This window comes from Hirundo rustica, chromosome 1 (assembly GCF_015227805.2).
Source record: "Hirundo rustica isolate bHirRus1 chromosome 1, bHirRus1.pri.v3, whole genome shotgun sequence".
Lineage (NCBI taxonomy): Eukaryota > Metazoa > Chordata > Aves > Passeriformes > Hirundinidae > Hirundo > Hirundo rustica.
In genome coordinates this window covers 52,480,696-52,497,183 of record NC_053450.1, presented here as the reverse complement: position 1 = coordinate 52,497,183, position 16,488 = coordinate 52,480,696, and the positions used below count along the sequence as shown (strand labels likewise).

At 38.5% G+C, this 16,488-nt stretch overlaps 1 protein-coding gene across 5 annotated transcripts in view; it reads right to left on the bottom strand.

The window, feature by feature from the left end:
* The window catches only part of RAB31 (RAB31, member RAS oncogene family), a 74,278-nt gene that overhangs the window by 3,540 nt on the left and 54,250 nt on the right, over positions 1-16,488 (bottom strand). Inside the window, exon 7 of one of the 5 annotated variants that reach the window (XM_040078232.2) lies at positions 4,605-6,653. The exons of 2 other annotated variants lie outside the window; for them this stretch is intronic. In XM_040078232.2, coding sequence (XP_039934166.1) covers positions 6,613-6,653 — 41 coding nt within the window. In that variant the 3' untranslated portion in view covers positions 4,605-6,612. Of the gene's footprint in view, positions 1-4,604; positions 6,654-10,088; positions 14,481-15,701; positions 15,989-16,488 lie in introns of those variants that run through there. 2 more of the 5 variants (XM_040078214.2, XM_040078223.1) reach the window with 2 other exon arrangements.

Genomic DNA, 16,488 nt, shown 5'->3' with positions numbered 1-16,488 from the left:
AAATCAAAGTTGTAGCTAAGTATACAAACCTAAGTACATAGCTGAAACTTGCTTCCAGAAGAGAAGTCTTAAAGCCTTCTTAAAGACTGTTAGAAGACTCTGATGAGTCTTACCTGGGATGTAATTCTCACAACCATCATGGTAGTGCCCTATGGTCATTTCAAACTGATTCTTGCAGTCAATGTCATGATCTTCCTGAATCTCAGCTTGAAGAACTCATTTGGCAACTGGGATTCAAATTCCCCCTCTCATTTGCTCTATAGCAGCTCTGCCTTGCTAGTTCTGCCCTCAGCATCTCCCCAGTGGTCCCAGGAAGCCCTCAAGTTGTTTTTGAATTATGCCCAGTTTCAGTTCTAATGACTCACAAGGTAAATGTGAGCAAATAGTGTCCTATCAACAGGTGAAAGACAAGCACCGTGCTGAGAATGTGCTTGTCTTTCTGTGAACAGCTCTGACACGTGAACTGCTTCCACTTACAAAGCACTGATAAAACCTCTCCTGAAGGGATTTGTCTGGTTTTGGGCACTATCTGTCAGAAAATATGTGGGTAAGTGAAGGGAATCCAGAAGAAAGGACCTGTATTGACTGAGATCCAGAAAACAGATGGATTGAAACATAAGAACAGATTGAAATACCAAGGTTGTTTAGCCTGAGGAAGAAAAGGTGGTCTCGTGTTTAGTAATAGTCTTCAAATACATTCCAAGCTATTGCAAAGAGAAAAAAAATCTCATTCTCTCATTCACTTTGAATAAAACAGGAAATAATGGGTGTAGATCAGAGCAAGAACTTATTTAGAGCAAGTATGAGGAACTTTTTAAGAGTAAGGATAATTAACAAAAAAGATTGCCTGGAAGCACAAATCCATGGTGTCCCAGTAACTGACCTTCAAGAACAGGTTAGACATCTGTTGGGAGATGTAAATTTAGCTGATCTTGCCTTGAGATGTGACCTCTGAAGTCCTTTCCAGTCCTATGAGTCTATCATTGCATGAATTCTAGCATGCTCAAAGATTAAAGTGAGCATCTGCAGTGGAAATGTCCACTTCCCAAGGTCTGGGCTACAGCCCATTAAAATCAGGGGGAATTTTCCAAGTGACTTTAATAAGCATTGGATCAGCCCTTAATTGAGTGTGCAGTTTGGAGCTGCATATGGAATTTGGTCCACAATTTTGTTAATGGTATTTGCAAATGGGAAGAATCCAACTCCTTTTCCCAGGGCACATTAGTTTGCAATGGTTTTACAGGAGAAAGTAAACACACTCTGAAGGTGCAGTGCTAGATTTTTCTTACAAAATTGAGTGGAATTGACTGAAGGCAGACACAAGGAGAAGATCTCTAGGGGGGAATTAGCAACTTTTCTCAAGGAAGAACGTTTTAGACAGCTATTTTTTACATCAATTAGGCAGGGCCAGACAGAGGCAGACAACTGAAACTATGTTAACCACACTTTAAAAATAAATAGGTATCATGAACATGAGAATGAAATGTTTGTCTCTGCCAAAAGATCAAATTATCTGAGAGGCTGAAAATGAGCAGAGCAAAAGAAGGGGAGACATTAAAGCTGTCAGTGGATTCAATCATTTGTGTGGTGACGGATGAGGAAATATCCATTTTCCCATAGTCTGTTACCAAATAACATAAGGATTTTTCTCCACTCTGAATGATCAGTTAAATCACAAGCACTTATGCCAGCTAAAGGTCTGCCTCTGCAATTGCACTTCTATACAATTGAGAGGAATACTGGATACATGAAGTTCTACATAAAGTTAGGAGTTTGCATATTTCCAAGATCACAGTTCCTGTGGGCATCCATAGCCACTCTGTTTTTGTGGATTGTGGCATCTCCTGGAAATTCTTTTTCTGTTACCCTTTTCTTGTGGCAGGAAACAGACGAGGGCTCCTAGTGCTTCTTTAACAGACGCAGGAAGCCCCTACTAATGTGGGGCTAATACACACATGAAAACTCTTTGCTTTTGACTAATTTATTATGTCTAGGAGCAAAAACACAAGGTTTCTAAAACCATCTCCCCGCTCTGGTTTGTTTGTTGCAGATGTGTTCTGTGTCTGCACAGAAGCTTGAACACTCTACCTGAGAGATCATTTATGAAATATTTACTTTGCATTCTGGGAAGAAAAAAAAAAGAATGAAGTCTGCATATTATTATGGATGGCGTCTTTGACTGCCAAATACTGAATTATTTATCACTTAATTGTACAAATGATATCCATGAAGACCTGTTAGATTTCAATATGTAATTGATACACTGCACAAAAACAGGACTGTGTCTTTCAGACTTTGCTCTGGTACTTTGGTGGGTCACCTTAAAAGAGGTATGAGCACTTAGCAGAGGCCAAGCAGGAATACCTGACAGCATTTTGGAAGTTGCAAAGACTCAAAAGGCCTGCAGAAAGCCCCATGTAGCAAACAATGCTCTGCCCTGGATTAGCTCATGTGGGACCTTTCCACTCCTTACCCATGTGCACTCACCAGTCAGCAATCTGTCATGTTTTTCTGATGCTCCCCTTCCGTGTGGGCAACCCAGTCCCTTCTGTCCTTCAGCAGAGTTCTACCTATGCTACGGACACTGCAACCATGTGCAGGGTTTTCCACCTACAACTGTGAATATCTACCATTTTCCCCCTCCAACACCAAGTATAAGCAAGGAAGGTTAGGAGACTCTACCCATTCACCTGCCACCTTGGCCCTATGCCTACATACCTGTTGCAGACAAAACCATTAATAGACTTTCACTGTTAAATTCATTAAGTTAAATGCTTCTAAATATTTGGTGATCATGCCTTTAATACAGACTTTAACTGTGCAGTCTCTATTTTAATGCCACAGGTTTCCTGTCTTCAATTCTGCACCTCAGTGGGAAACACATTACAGTGAGAGACTCTTGCTCCCAGTCCATCACCCCAGAACTAATTCTGTCCTCTTTCACAGGTTCTTTTTTTCCCTTTCCCTCTCTCTTAATTCAAATTGCTCCTGCCTCTGTGTTTCCACTAGCTTTCAGCCAGGCCAGCAACCTTCCCCTACTTTCCTCTTCAAAAGAGGCCAGTGGGTTTTTTCCCTCCTTTTTCCCTAATATGAGATAAAGGAATTTAATAGAAATTAACAGCAATCTAATAGAAAAACAGAGTTAGGCACTGCAAATCTGGAATGTGATTTTTTCGTGTACCAGGCCATTCCTTGCATTTTTTCCTTCCACGAGTAATACAAATAATAGAAATGTGGAAAATGGAACCTGCAGTAGATCAGGGAGTAGTCTCTATTCATTAATCACCCTCCCTCTCTGGGCCAGCACCAGAAGCTTCAGAGGAGCCCACATTTGAAGACAGCAGGTAGTGTATCTTCCACGTTAAGATTCATCCCGTTTTTAAGTAGTGGCCTAATGCTTAAGATCTGAAGTACCATCTTCAATACATTTATGCAATTTTGTTCGCTTCATTCTTTCCAGCAATTCTGGTGTAATTTGCGAAGTTATCAGCAGAGTTTATGTTTTCTTCCAGATCACTGATAAAGATATTGAGCTGTATTAGCTCCTTTGAAGCTGTTAAATAACCCATTAGAAGGGAGTAGAAACATGCTGATGTAGCTGCTAATTGGTTCCCAGAGCATTTGATATAGGTAAATTGATTTTGTATAGTACTGAATTTTTTTACCAGATTGTCATGCAGGGCTACATCAAATGACTTAAAGTAATCCATGTGTATTAACTCAATATATCTATCTTAAGCAACTGCATTTTAGTCTCGTCTTGTTGCTTGAATGCATCTATTTCCCACACAAAAAATACATTTATTAACATTACATAAGATGCTGCCTATGAATATAATGTTTATAATTATCCAAACTCCTTGCATTTATTCTTTATGGTGTGCCATATTCACTTTTTACCTGTCATCTGAAATCTTCCCTATGCACCAACAATACTATTTCAGAATGAAGATAAATGGCTCCAACAGTATTTCAGTATTTCTACTTTTTTCTTTTTTTCTTCTTTTCTTTTCTTTTCTTTTCTTTTCTTTTCTTTTCTTTTCTTTTCTTTTCTTTTCTTTTCTTTCCTTTCCTTTTCTTTTCTTTTCTCTTTTCTTTTCTTTTCTTTCCTTTTCTTTTTTCTTTTCTTTTCTTTTCTTTTCTTCTTTTCTTTTCTTTTCTTTTCTTTTCTTTTCTTTTCTTTTCTTTTCTTTTCCTTTCTTTTTTGTCATACTCTTTGGGAGGATTGAATCCTGAAGATTTAAATGTGTTTTCTTTTCACTGATGAACATTCTCTCATACATACAGTGAGAGTGAAAAAAAAATCACTTCATTGTGATAACAGAAAAAAATCCAACTTTTCAAAGTAGCTTAGTAAAAACTGTGCTTTATTATCTAAAAACTAGTCCTTGCATGAAACCATATCAAAGGCAAAAAAGAAATCATTGCATTTTGCTCTTGTTGGCTATTCAGAGACTATACAATTGTGACAGAGAGAGCTGTTAGACTAAGCATCAGTAACAAAACTTTTAACCAAGTCAAAATATTGGATGATCAATCTTAGGGGTGGCTAAGCCCTAATAAGATTACTCTCTAGGCCATTTCCACTTTCTATCTGGTTCACTCTCTAAGAGACCAATATAAGATTGAAAACCTCATTTCACTTTTCAGTAAATATAAAGGAAAAAAATGGTAAAGAAATATCACACATGATGTCAGTGGAATACACTAGCTTTCCCAAATACATGGTGGTTTTTAAAGAAGAGTCTAATTCCCAGATTTAAATTGTATTTAGTAGAAATATAATGATAGAGCTCCTTGTTTTGCTTTCCATCAAAGCTATCCAGATCAATCCTCCTGAGATTTGCTGAAGATTGCTTTCCAGGCTTGGAAACCCAACTCAGAATGTGAAAATGTCCTGAAGAGTATTCTTATTAGGGCTTAGCCAGCCCTAAGATTGAACATCCAATATTTTAACTTGGTTGAATGTTTTGTTACAGATGCACACTCTCCACAGACCTGCTCTGAGTATAGAAGATGCAAGCAAATGACAACTGTGAAGTTATAGTAATGGTTATGTTTAAAATGGTCACAAATACAAAATTTGATACAGTTTTTCAATCTCCTCATCACACACTTTCTGTGACATGGTTGTGTATAAAATCAGATGGCCTACCTTACATTTCCAGAATGATCTGAAGATACCAGTAGAAAATCACAAGTTCCTGAAGTCTGACTTCCTGTCTATGGCTTGAAATATACATTTGATTTATCTAACATCCAAGATTTTGTTATGGCTTGGAGGTCCCACTAAATGGAAGGAAAATTTCCAAACTGGTTGAAAACGATGACGATCATGTCTTTCCTTGGACTTCCTGAAAAATGAGGACTTCTCATGGGAACTCTGGCACCATTTCACCAGGAAAGCTATAGCTGTCTTCGAAAGCAGACCTCAGAAAGCTGCCTCAAGAACTTCAGGCTCTGCTGCACTACCAGAGACCTGAGCTGAGTCATTTTGCCAAAGAGCTAAGTAACTTCTTTCCTAGAGCTTTGAAACCTGTGGCTCCCAGACATCCTTACCTCACTGTCATGGATGTGATGAGAAACAGGCTTCTCACATGGCAGCTCTCCTTCTAATCTAGTAGTTGCTTCAGGCCCTGTAATTTTTTCAGCTGTGTCTGTCACGCAGGGGAGGGTGCAGCTTTTTGCCATGGTGTGCATCTTCCCCTGGTATGTGAGTCACAGTGAGATAAGGTGAAGTGTCTGAAAGACATGCCCACTGACAGTGATGACTTGATGACTCAAGCCTTGTGGATTTTCTAAGGCATCCATTTTCTCTGGAGAGAATTAAATTAAAAATCCCTCCATTTTACCTTTCAGTGATGGATGCTGTGTTATTGTAAAGCCTTTATAATGCCAGCAGCCACTACTTAAGTATATACTACGTGCTGTGGTTAAAGCAGTCAATGTAAATCTACTTGGATATGTTTATGACCACATCATCCTTTCTTCTTTAGTCTTCTCTGAAACAGTTTGTGCAAATTCACCCATCATTCCAAGACATAATTCAGACAACATCAAGCATCATGAAAAGCTAAACCATGCAGGCAGGGTGTATGAAGAAATGTACTGGATTGTATTTGCCAAAGCCCTTTGTCCAGAGTTCCAACTCAGTAACTGGTGTGTCATGGACTGCATGAATGGGTATCATCTTTTACTCCGTGGACTTTGCACTTGGTAGATTCAGGCATACCCACAGGTATAGATACGGTATCATTTTTTAATAGGTGGAGCACAGGCACTTGATGTACTCTAATCTTGTGTTTGTTTACGCTTATTTATTAGCTAGGGTTCTCAAGTAACAATGGTGTTAAGGTGGCATGGCTGTGCCATGAAGTGAGAGTATATATGCACTCTGACCATTTACAGCGTGATACCCTTTTTATCCCAAATCTAGATTTTGTACTTCAGACATAGCTTTTGCTTCTTACCACCTCAGAGGGGTTGTGACCCACCATGAAGAGGATCTCCCAGGACAGGACATCTCCACGTTGTTTGTCCCTTCTTTTCAGTTCTAAACATTATTTTCCCTCTTCAGAATTTTGTAATCAACAAGACATTCTGGCTTCATTCTCATTCCAAGAAACCTATTTCTCCTCCAGAAATTTCACCACCTAAAACATTGCAGGAAAAAAATACTGTGGTAAAAAACTTATATATATTAAAAATTGGTTTCCTTTTCTGGTATCTTTTTCATAAGAAAACAAGTTAATCTGTTGAAACCTTTTCCTACATCAATATGAGTTCATATTTCCAGCATATCTCGAGACTTCTGGCCCTTCTTACTGAGATTATGGGGAGAACCATTCTGGTGTCAAAGGCTGTAGTGTAGGAGGGGAGCTGGTTGGGTGCCAGCAGGCAGTTCACGTTGCCACCTTGAAAGCAAATTTTCCTTGAGAATCAGGAATGACTTACAGAGTGTGGTAAAACTCATAGGACAAACAGTATGTCTGAAGGGAATGCTGCCAGAAAAGCTATTTAATTCTCATTTGTGTTTCTGACTGTCTCAAGAAATAGCATAGAAAATCTACATCTTCATTCTGAATGTCCTTCTTTCTGAGGGCTCTTATTAGATTACTTCTACACATTTTATTATTTTTCGGTAAATCTCTGTGGGGCAAAATTGTCCCATGTGATGAGTGATGAACACACGCAAGAACTTAGATATTGGTAGTGATTCTATAGGTTTGGTGATGACGTGGATTTTTTTGCAGAGCTAGAACACAGTAATGCATTGTGTCCTCCAGGCTACATTCACTCCTCTTTCTTACTAAACCCCTGTGAGAACTTCCAAAACATATTTGTCAGCAAAGCTGCCAGTGTCTTTGAAGATGACAGGTAACAGGGATTTCTTTTGTAAGGTGATTGACCTACATTTCAACCCTATTAAACAAGCGAAGAGAAACTGTTGCTATCCTCCTAAATTTTTTTAGTTTATTTTTAGTCGGTAACAACCATGCTATTGCTTGCTCCCCAAGTCACATTATATTGACCAAGAGGAAGGAATGTGATGTTCATTTTCCTCAAGGGCATCTCTCAAGACATGTAAGCTGACTTCCTTATTGATTGGTCCTTGTCAATATGTAATCTGAAGCGTAGGGATCATTTCTGTTTTAGTCTGTAACAGATCATTTCCCCACGGCACTCTACTTGATGTAGGGGAATAGGGATTTAGTTGTTAGGTATTTATCTTCTTATTTAAACATGTATTTTACTGCTGTGGAGGGAGCAGGAGTAGCACTGACTAAATAAAATAAATGTAAATTAAATGGACTTTAGGGGAAAGACATTTTTGTTTTCTAAAATTCCTACTGCAGCAAACAAACAGTTGAGTGTTTCATCATAAATAAGGTGTGTCTCAAAAAACTTTTGGCAGATGGTGGGAGAGAGAAAGCTCAGGTTCTAAGGAAGGTTTCAAGAAAAAAAGGTTAGTATTTTTCAAAGAAAGACTTTTTTTTTAAGTCTTTCAGGCAGTCCCAGGGATAAAAAATTAGTAATTTAACAGCCAGAAAAAAGAAATCCTTCCCAAGCTGTTTAATACAGGAGCCTCCAAATTCTCTTCTCCACACTAAATAATGATATCTTATTAAAAACTTAATTGGTGTGACACTAAATGCAAGTTTGTATAGGTCTCTTACACTCCAAGTTTTGTCAGTGTTCTGTCTTCAAGTTTTCACAATGTCTGTGTTACAAACAATTCTACAGCTATGTGTTGAAAACAAAATGATTACGCATGAGTATCAAGAGCATGTCTTCTGAACAAAATACACAGCAGTGCTAGGTGATAAGGCAAACTACTCTGCATCAAGACTCACTTGGCAGTATCAGAAATACAGACATTTTGCAATAAGGACTTCTCTTAACTGAAACACAAGAAACTCACTTGAAACAGATATGAAAAAAGCAGTATTATGCCACATTATGCTATTACTTATGCATTCTCATCTTTAACCTGCTAAATGTGGCTAGCTATTGATTTTATAGTTTTTAGTGGAAAGTCTTACTTTTGGACAGTGAGAGAGCATTTATATCAAGCAATGACTTTATCCCTGGTCCATCTGGCAAAAAACAGTAGATCAAAAGAGGACCTTATTGATGGCCAAGAACCCCATTACACAATGAAGACATCCATCCTATCATTGATGTCACATCCTTAGGGGGTAACCAGCACCAATTAACAAAGCCATTTGTACAACACCTTTACCTAGTCTATCCTTCTATGAGTGTTTTAACAGTTTTAATGGAAATTATTCTGTAGCCTTCTATAAAACAACCAAGAGGGGATAAAAAAAATTAATAATCCTGCAGCTTACTCTTCTCCTTTCAGGGAAGGGAGGCAAAACCTGGTAGTGGCCTAAAGAGTTTTGCAGATTAGGTGAGGGGGTGGAGGTATGAAGTAGCTACACAAACTATTTCATCAGCCTTGCTGTCCTGATTTCAGTGCAGTGCTCAGGAGATCACAGCAGGGTGTCCTAATGATGCTCTTTGCAGAGACTGAAACTGCAGTGGTCAAGATTTTGAAGGCCAATACGTCAAATACTTAAGTACCCCAAGACATAACCTTCAATCTTCAAAAGGAAAGCAGAGGAGATTTATTTTTCCAGCCAATTGTATAGCTCTCCTCTCATCACTAAATTCAACTCCAAGCTAACCTAGAGCACCACAAGCACATGCTTCCAAGCCATGTAAAACCTCCCACCGACAGCACAAGGACTGATCCATTCAGGGGTACAACTCTCTTTAAAGACCTAAGAGCAAAACTGCGTTCACTTCAGATTTTCCAACACACTGATAATAGTTAAGGGCCTTACTGAGGCTTCCCATCAATGGAGTGTATCACCTTTCAGGTTACACTCAGGTACCTGGGTTCCTTCTTGTTTATGCACAGCTGGAGGTAAGATACATACTTTCCTCAAGACAATTGTACTTGCTTTGAAGCAGGGAACAGATCCTGCTGTGTATCTTCCCGTAGTAACTAAAGTCATAACCTATGAAACCTCTTTGAAATACTGGTTTCTCATTACACAGAAAAGTGGTGTTCTGTGCTGTTGAGTTACACTGCTTCTTGTATACTGCTGTGCACTGAATTTATCAAGGCAGTCAGAAAAGTCTTAGTCCAAACCCCTGTTCATCCTTAAAAAAACCAGTTCTTCATTCATAGTCCTCATAGTTGTGGTAACAACTTTAAAAATATGAACGAAACAGTGCAAAAAAGCTGCTGGTGTAGTTAAACACACCTCTTGAAACCATAGCACCTAGGGGAATGAAACACTGCATACTTCTTCAGAGAGTGTTAATTCTTAACTCCTAGACACAAGTCTGAGGAACATAAAGCAGGGTGAAAAATAAATGTACACAAAAATAAAAACATACAAAAGACGAAGTGTCTCATGCACCATACTAGTTGTTGCTGCTATTCAAAGCAAGTGGTAACTGGAAGCCCACTTTCTACTGAGAGCTACTATACTAAATTTCTAAGCAGATGCTGGCCACTCAGGTGCCTCTCTTCTAAAGGATGAATCAAATACCTTAGCAAAAGAATTTTCAGATCTTATTTTTGGGAGTTCAACTGGACTGCAGGATCCCCAGGAATGCATTCACTTTCTGCTAAAAGGCCAGCCACACACATTTCAAGCAGCATTTAAATCCCAGGCAAGTAATCCACAGACTGCAGACAGCCCTTTTTCAAGAGCAATGGACGTGCAAAATGGGAGCTGTTTTGTTCTGCTTTATTGAAACAAGAGCTATCCCCAATTCAGAGGCATTTAAAACATTTATTAGCGTTAATCATTGTAGGTTAAATAAACCACAAAAACTACATTTCAGGGGGAAAAATATTATTAGGTATTATACAATTAATATGTAAAACAGAAGGTAAAGTATTAACAGATTGCAGCATCCCATACATGAAGCGAGTGGGTCCAGCCCAATCAAAGCCCTTATATAAACAAAACAGAGGAAGAGTACCTAGCAGGTGACTTTAAACTGGCAATTTATCACTGACTCTGGTTTAAATAATTAAGGGTAGGTTAGTAAAATATATCACTGTAGTGAAACAGTCTGATGACAGCCAGAATGTTCACACATGTAGCCTATCTAGTCACGCTTATTCCCATGTGCCATTAAGGATTAGTGAAGACATGGGGTGACAAATAAGTTTTTTAGGTATTGGTACTATTGCAGCACTTTAGATAGACATGTTGTACTGTGAGCAAAAACAGTTTTTTTTCCTTTTGAGTGTCACTTTATTACTTCTAAGTTCCAATTCCTAAATAATAATGGGCCTTTTTAGATTTCTCAGTCCGCAAGACAAACATTTTCTAGAATATGTCATTTTCATGCACAAGAATGGCAAGTCAAAAATTGTACCTATGCACACCGCTATCTTCTTGCTACATTTGATCCACAACTTTAGGTTCATAAAGGTGAAATGATCACTAACAGAAAAATGTACTTACAGAATACAATGTGTAGTATATGAGAACCAGACATAGTGAAAAAACACTACATGTCAGCAGAACAATACCAAACTGTACTTATATACACACATATATGCAGAGCATATACAAAAACTAGTTCCTTCATAATTTTGTTTTTTAAACTAGTTCACAACAAGCCAGAAAAACAAGTCACCCTCAACTGGACAGTCACAGTCTTGAGTCAAGGTGCAAACAAGCTCCACCAAATATCCTTGGCACTACAGCCTGTGCCTCAGTCCTGCTGCCAGCTCTCTTGAGAAAACCAGCCTTGGACAAACCCAGCGCCAGCTGGCTAACAAAGAACTGCAGCTTTGATATTATTATTATTAGAGAAGATCAGTTACACAGTCAGGTGCTCCAGTACTGTAATTTACCTTTTCACCAGCCATTAACTACTAAGAGGAATTCCAGTTGCTGCTGAAACTTTCAGCTCTGAGATTGGGGATTTTTCTGTCATTTTTCTGGCTGTTTATGAAGGGTGGTGGTATACTCTCCAAGAAATACTGTCAACCAATGGAAGCAGAAATAATTAATTTTACATTTTAAAATCACTTATTTTATAACAAACAATTGCCCCATTTAAAGAGGCTCATTAAAGCTGCACCTTGGCTTCGACAAACAGCAGAGAGGCAACAACACTGTCAAAGGTGAGCCCTGTGTTCACAGAAAATGCAAGATGCTCTGCACAGCACGTTGGCCTGTTATTTTTGTTCTGGCTTCAGACTTCCCTACTGAAGCTCCCAGTAACCCAAATCTCAAGAACTTATACAATCAGAATCCTTATTCATTTATATATTTTTCTTGACTAAAAGCAGAATAAAGTGATTTAGATTTGCCCCACCAAAAGCAAAACCTATTTAGTCACCATTCAAATATTAAAATCTGTCAGAGATCCATTGCAAAACTTCCAATTTAAAACTATTCTAACATATAACTCATAAACCTGTTCAGATTCACATACTGCTCAAAGCCAGCTGTGAGAGCTGGTTGTTCAGGACAATACCCCATAAAGATCAGCGTCAATTGCCAGTCCTAACATAAATTAGAGAATACAAGGTACTCACAAAATTGTCTTGCAAAGCTTTCAGACATCTCTGTTAGGGTTTAGTAAGTTTTGAGATGCCATGTTAAAAACAATAGAAATATGTAACAATGATTTACAAAAGCTTAAAAATCAATTATGGATAACTGCTATACATTGAACTAAAGTTTATATCACCTCTAAAAACATGGGTTAGATCTCACCTAGTTTTTTGGGTAACTGGTCTAGCCTCTTACTGGGTTTTACCTAGGAGGAATCAGATCTCTTCCAGCATTGGGTCACAGACCCCATAAAATGTATGAACCTGTGATGCTGGTAAGTTTGATATTTCCTTAGCACTGCATGCTGTGCTAAGCTTTTCCCTCCCCAGCCAAGCGAAAGAGCCAGGCATCCCTGGCAGTCGTGCTTGTACCAGGATGGAATTAAATGTTCCCTGAAGGAGCCTGTCTCCCTCCCCAGCTATCAACAATGAGGATTACTGAATTTTCACTTAAATAACCCTAGACTATCAGTAAAACAGTTGCTGCTATGAGTCAGAGACATGGATCATACATCAGCACAGCTGAAAACTGGAAGTTTACCCAAAATATCCAAGGCTGTATTTTCTAGAATGAGTGTTTTCAAAGAGGCCAAAATATAGGAGAAATTAATTATATGTCAAAAAACAGTGCAGCGTAAGTTCTTAGATAAAATCCAGAGGGATATTTCCCACCTATACTACTCCGAGCCCTCTGGAGACAAAATGTTCCTGTAGATTTTATCTGGCTCTGTTTCAAGCCCTAACAATTACTGACATTTTATCTAAGCAATCTCACAACCAGCCAGTAAGGTCTGGCTTTCTATATATCAACACGGAAACCACGCTCTAGGTTGCCTCTTCATGATTTATTGTGGAAAATTATTTTTCCCTTTTGTTTGCTTTTCAAAAGCCCTCCTGAAAATGTGCAGTGGCGATAATTTTCCTCATAAGAGAACAAATGAATGTAGTGGAATTCAGGCTGGGCTCTGGTTTTGAATACAGCATTTCTTATTCTAATTCCCACTTCCAATGAAATTGATGAAGAAGATAAATTTGGATTTTATCACCTCAGTCCCACACATTCATAAAAGGCGGCAGTGGAAAACACATACGGTTTTACATTATTTCTAGTTCATAACCCTCTGTAGGATTTTTTTCCTCCACTCCATTTCCAAGCGCATCATACTTCAAAGATATCAAACAGTGTGTCTTCCACACCACATCCCCACACATTTGAGAAGACTACTCCACAAATTCAGGGAATAACATCTGTAAGCAAACATACAAGTTTGGTTTTTTTAGATTCCAGCCTCTAAACCCAAATGACATTGTGCTCTCTTGAGCAGCTTTTTGTACAGAAATATCATTCTTTGAACTCAAAGACCTCTTGGAGCACAGCAGTGAGACCATGAGGAGTGGGGCACTGTGGCACCTTCTTTTAGAAACCAAGGAATACGCAACTTTGAACACAGAAAACTTTTGGTCTGGGGCACAGATTTGGAGGAACCTGGTAAGCAGTGGAGATTAAAGCCTGCATTTATGCTCTTTTTACATTTTCAGCAATTATTGAAACACACATCCTGTACAAGGAATCATTCCAGTCTACACGGTGGCTGCGTTTTCACTTCTTTCTGGAGCACACTGGAACTGTATGGGGTCCAGCAGATTCCTTCATGACAACTCCTTCTTCCACATACACAGCACTTCCTGACACAGATTTTGACTTCCAGTCCATAAAAACTGCATTCAGTCATCCTTTGGATCCATTTTTTTTCTTCAGTTAGCAAATTAAGTCCCCTTCTTACTGATGTTTACTGAAAGTAGGAGATGAAGCTGCAGATTTAGAAAAATTGTGAAGCAGAGTCCGGCTAAAAAGATGGCTGAGAAACTGTAAGGCAAAACGTTTTTTTTTTCACCCTATTATTACAGAGAAAACTCTAAAAACATGCCAAGTCCACTTTGCAAATGTAAGAAAAGTTTTTGCAGCAAACCTAAATTTTATATATAAACTGATCTTTTTATTGAAAAAAACCCCAACAGTCGCTGGTTTAAACAGAGAATCGGAGTACTTTGACATTGTAATTTTGACAGGATATTAGAGAGGATTTTCCAACTGGGTTTTGCAAAATCCTTTTGAAGTAAAGCCTTCTGCTTCTGGTCCTTGCGTTATTGCTCATGGGAAGTACTGAAATTACTGCTTTCAAGATAAGGAGCCACGTCACTGAGATCACAAAGTCCTTTCTCAGTGAAAAAAAAAGCAAATGGTGCTGTTTTTCAAGTAAATCTAAAAAGATCAAGTTGGGTCAGCAGCACCGCCTACCCATCTGTGAAGTCTGCCTTCCAAGTTTGATTGCTCCATTGTTACTGTTTTCATGAGGATCTAAGGGTGGGATTTGCTGACCTGAAACACATGAGGAGACATGAATTCAGTTTTCCTGATGTAAGAACAACACCCCACGCAGGCAACAGTTAGAAGAATTTAGCTTGCATAAGAATTACATCTGTGAAACTTTACAAGAAACCAACCGTACCTTGAATATTTTTCCTTGTATCCTGCTCATGAAAAAAGGCTTTCACATTAAAAAAAAATGTACAAAATATGGCTATTGAGAAGGCATGAAGTACACTGAAATGATATAATCCATATATTTTTAAAAAACAGCTATCTTACTGAGCTCCTTACAACTTAGAAGGAGAAAATTCTCATCCTTCTCCTAATCCCACCTAAATGTGAATGGTGCAAGTTTAATGAGATTGTGCCCATCCTAAATCTGCATGGCATTTAGTCCTAGCACACTGGAGTTTTACAAAGCACTGTAACTAAACACATGGTGGCAAAGAAAAACAGATCTGTTCTTTCCCTTGAAAGATTTCCCCATTGACTATCTTCCTTTTTTTTAGGGGTACCCACATCTTTCCAGTTGACAGCTTTGATTACTTAACTTCACCATCACCCCCTCCCCCACAAACTCTATTGATTTTTTAATCATCTTATGGAGTAATTATTTAAAGTGTTTGAAAGAATTTCAGCCATTACAGGAGAGCCAGAGAACTCCCCTGGGGCAGAAGGGCACAGCTCCAACTCCCTCCCCTGTGTGCCCTTTTAGTACTGCTGCATCTTTTGTCTAACTGGCTTCCTCTTAGTGGACAACATACAATGTGCTTAATAAGAAGAATAATAAATGGAAAAAAAAAGATTCTCCCAGGTCCAATCTGTGTCTCTCTCTGGCGTGCACCTGGCTTTTGCATTAAACCCTTGTGTGAGCTCTCCATCAGTACCTTGAAATTTTATAGTCGTGGTAATGTACTTTCCCATTACTTTGTGGATTTCCTAAAAATTTTTTTCCGAAGCTGAATCTATTTTTTATTAATTATTCCTAGGTTTTCCATTACCCATGTTAAATAAGAATTTGATCTGTAAAACTTGTCCTTAAATTACCTTTAGCCAAGATTCAAATTTTCTCTTATTCAGTTAGTTCTGAACAGGTATGCTGTACAAGAAAAGTGTGACTTTTAAAGCAGATAATCTTGTGCGTTTGTACAACTGAATGAGAAAGGGAAACATCCTCACATTACTAAGGTAAAGATACTGTATGTGGTCCAACGGAGTGAAAAATGTGTATCTTGAGGGCCAAAGCATGTATAAGCACTGACATTACAATGCTGAACTCTGTTTGCGTCACTAAATATCAGCGTCACATCCTGCTTAACATTCCGTTCAGACTTCATGCTTGTAAGGTAAATAAAAAGCAGAATAGGTGGTTATAGACCCAGCTGTTACATACATTAGTTCTGTTGGCTTTGTTTGGAGAAAAAGAGAATCCACTAATTCTTAAAACTCTGGAGATTATGAAGAATATGGTATCTGTGAGAGGCTTTCCAAGAAGGCAATGCTGTCGTCATAGAGACCTGCAGGGAACGACTGCATTAGGTACCTAACACTTCCAAAGGGCTTTCAACTCAGTCTCAGTGAAATAAAACCCTGTCAATTGACCCAGACAGAGCACAATGTAGCTAAACCCCCTGGAATCTACAGACATGGCTTCCATAAATAATTTGTCATTAAGCAAATACCCTCTCAACATTTAGTTCTTCTAACGGTAACTTTGGAAGAGGAGAGCTTTAATGTGCAAACTAGCCTTTCATTTTAGAGCTCTGCATTAAACAAAGACATTAACTCTATTTGTTTTTCATTCAGCTTTTCATATTTCCTATGAGTTTCAAGTCTTTTCTACAGTACTCCTGATGTGTATTCCAGGAAGGAGGCAAACTTATCTTTGGAGCAAAAACCTTGCAGGCTTCAAGGTCAGTGAGCAGTTTGTCCAGCTCAGATCAGGACACAGTACATGTTTTTAAGAATCACCCAGATTTAAGCAATTTCTCAAAACAATAAAACCCATACAGATAAC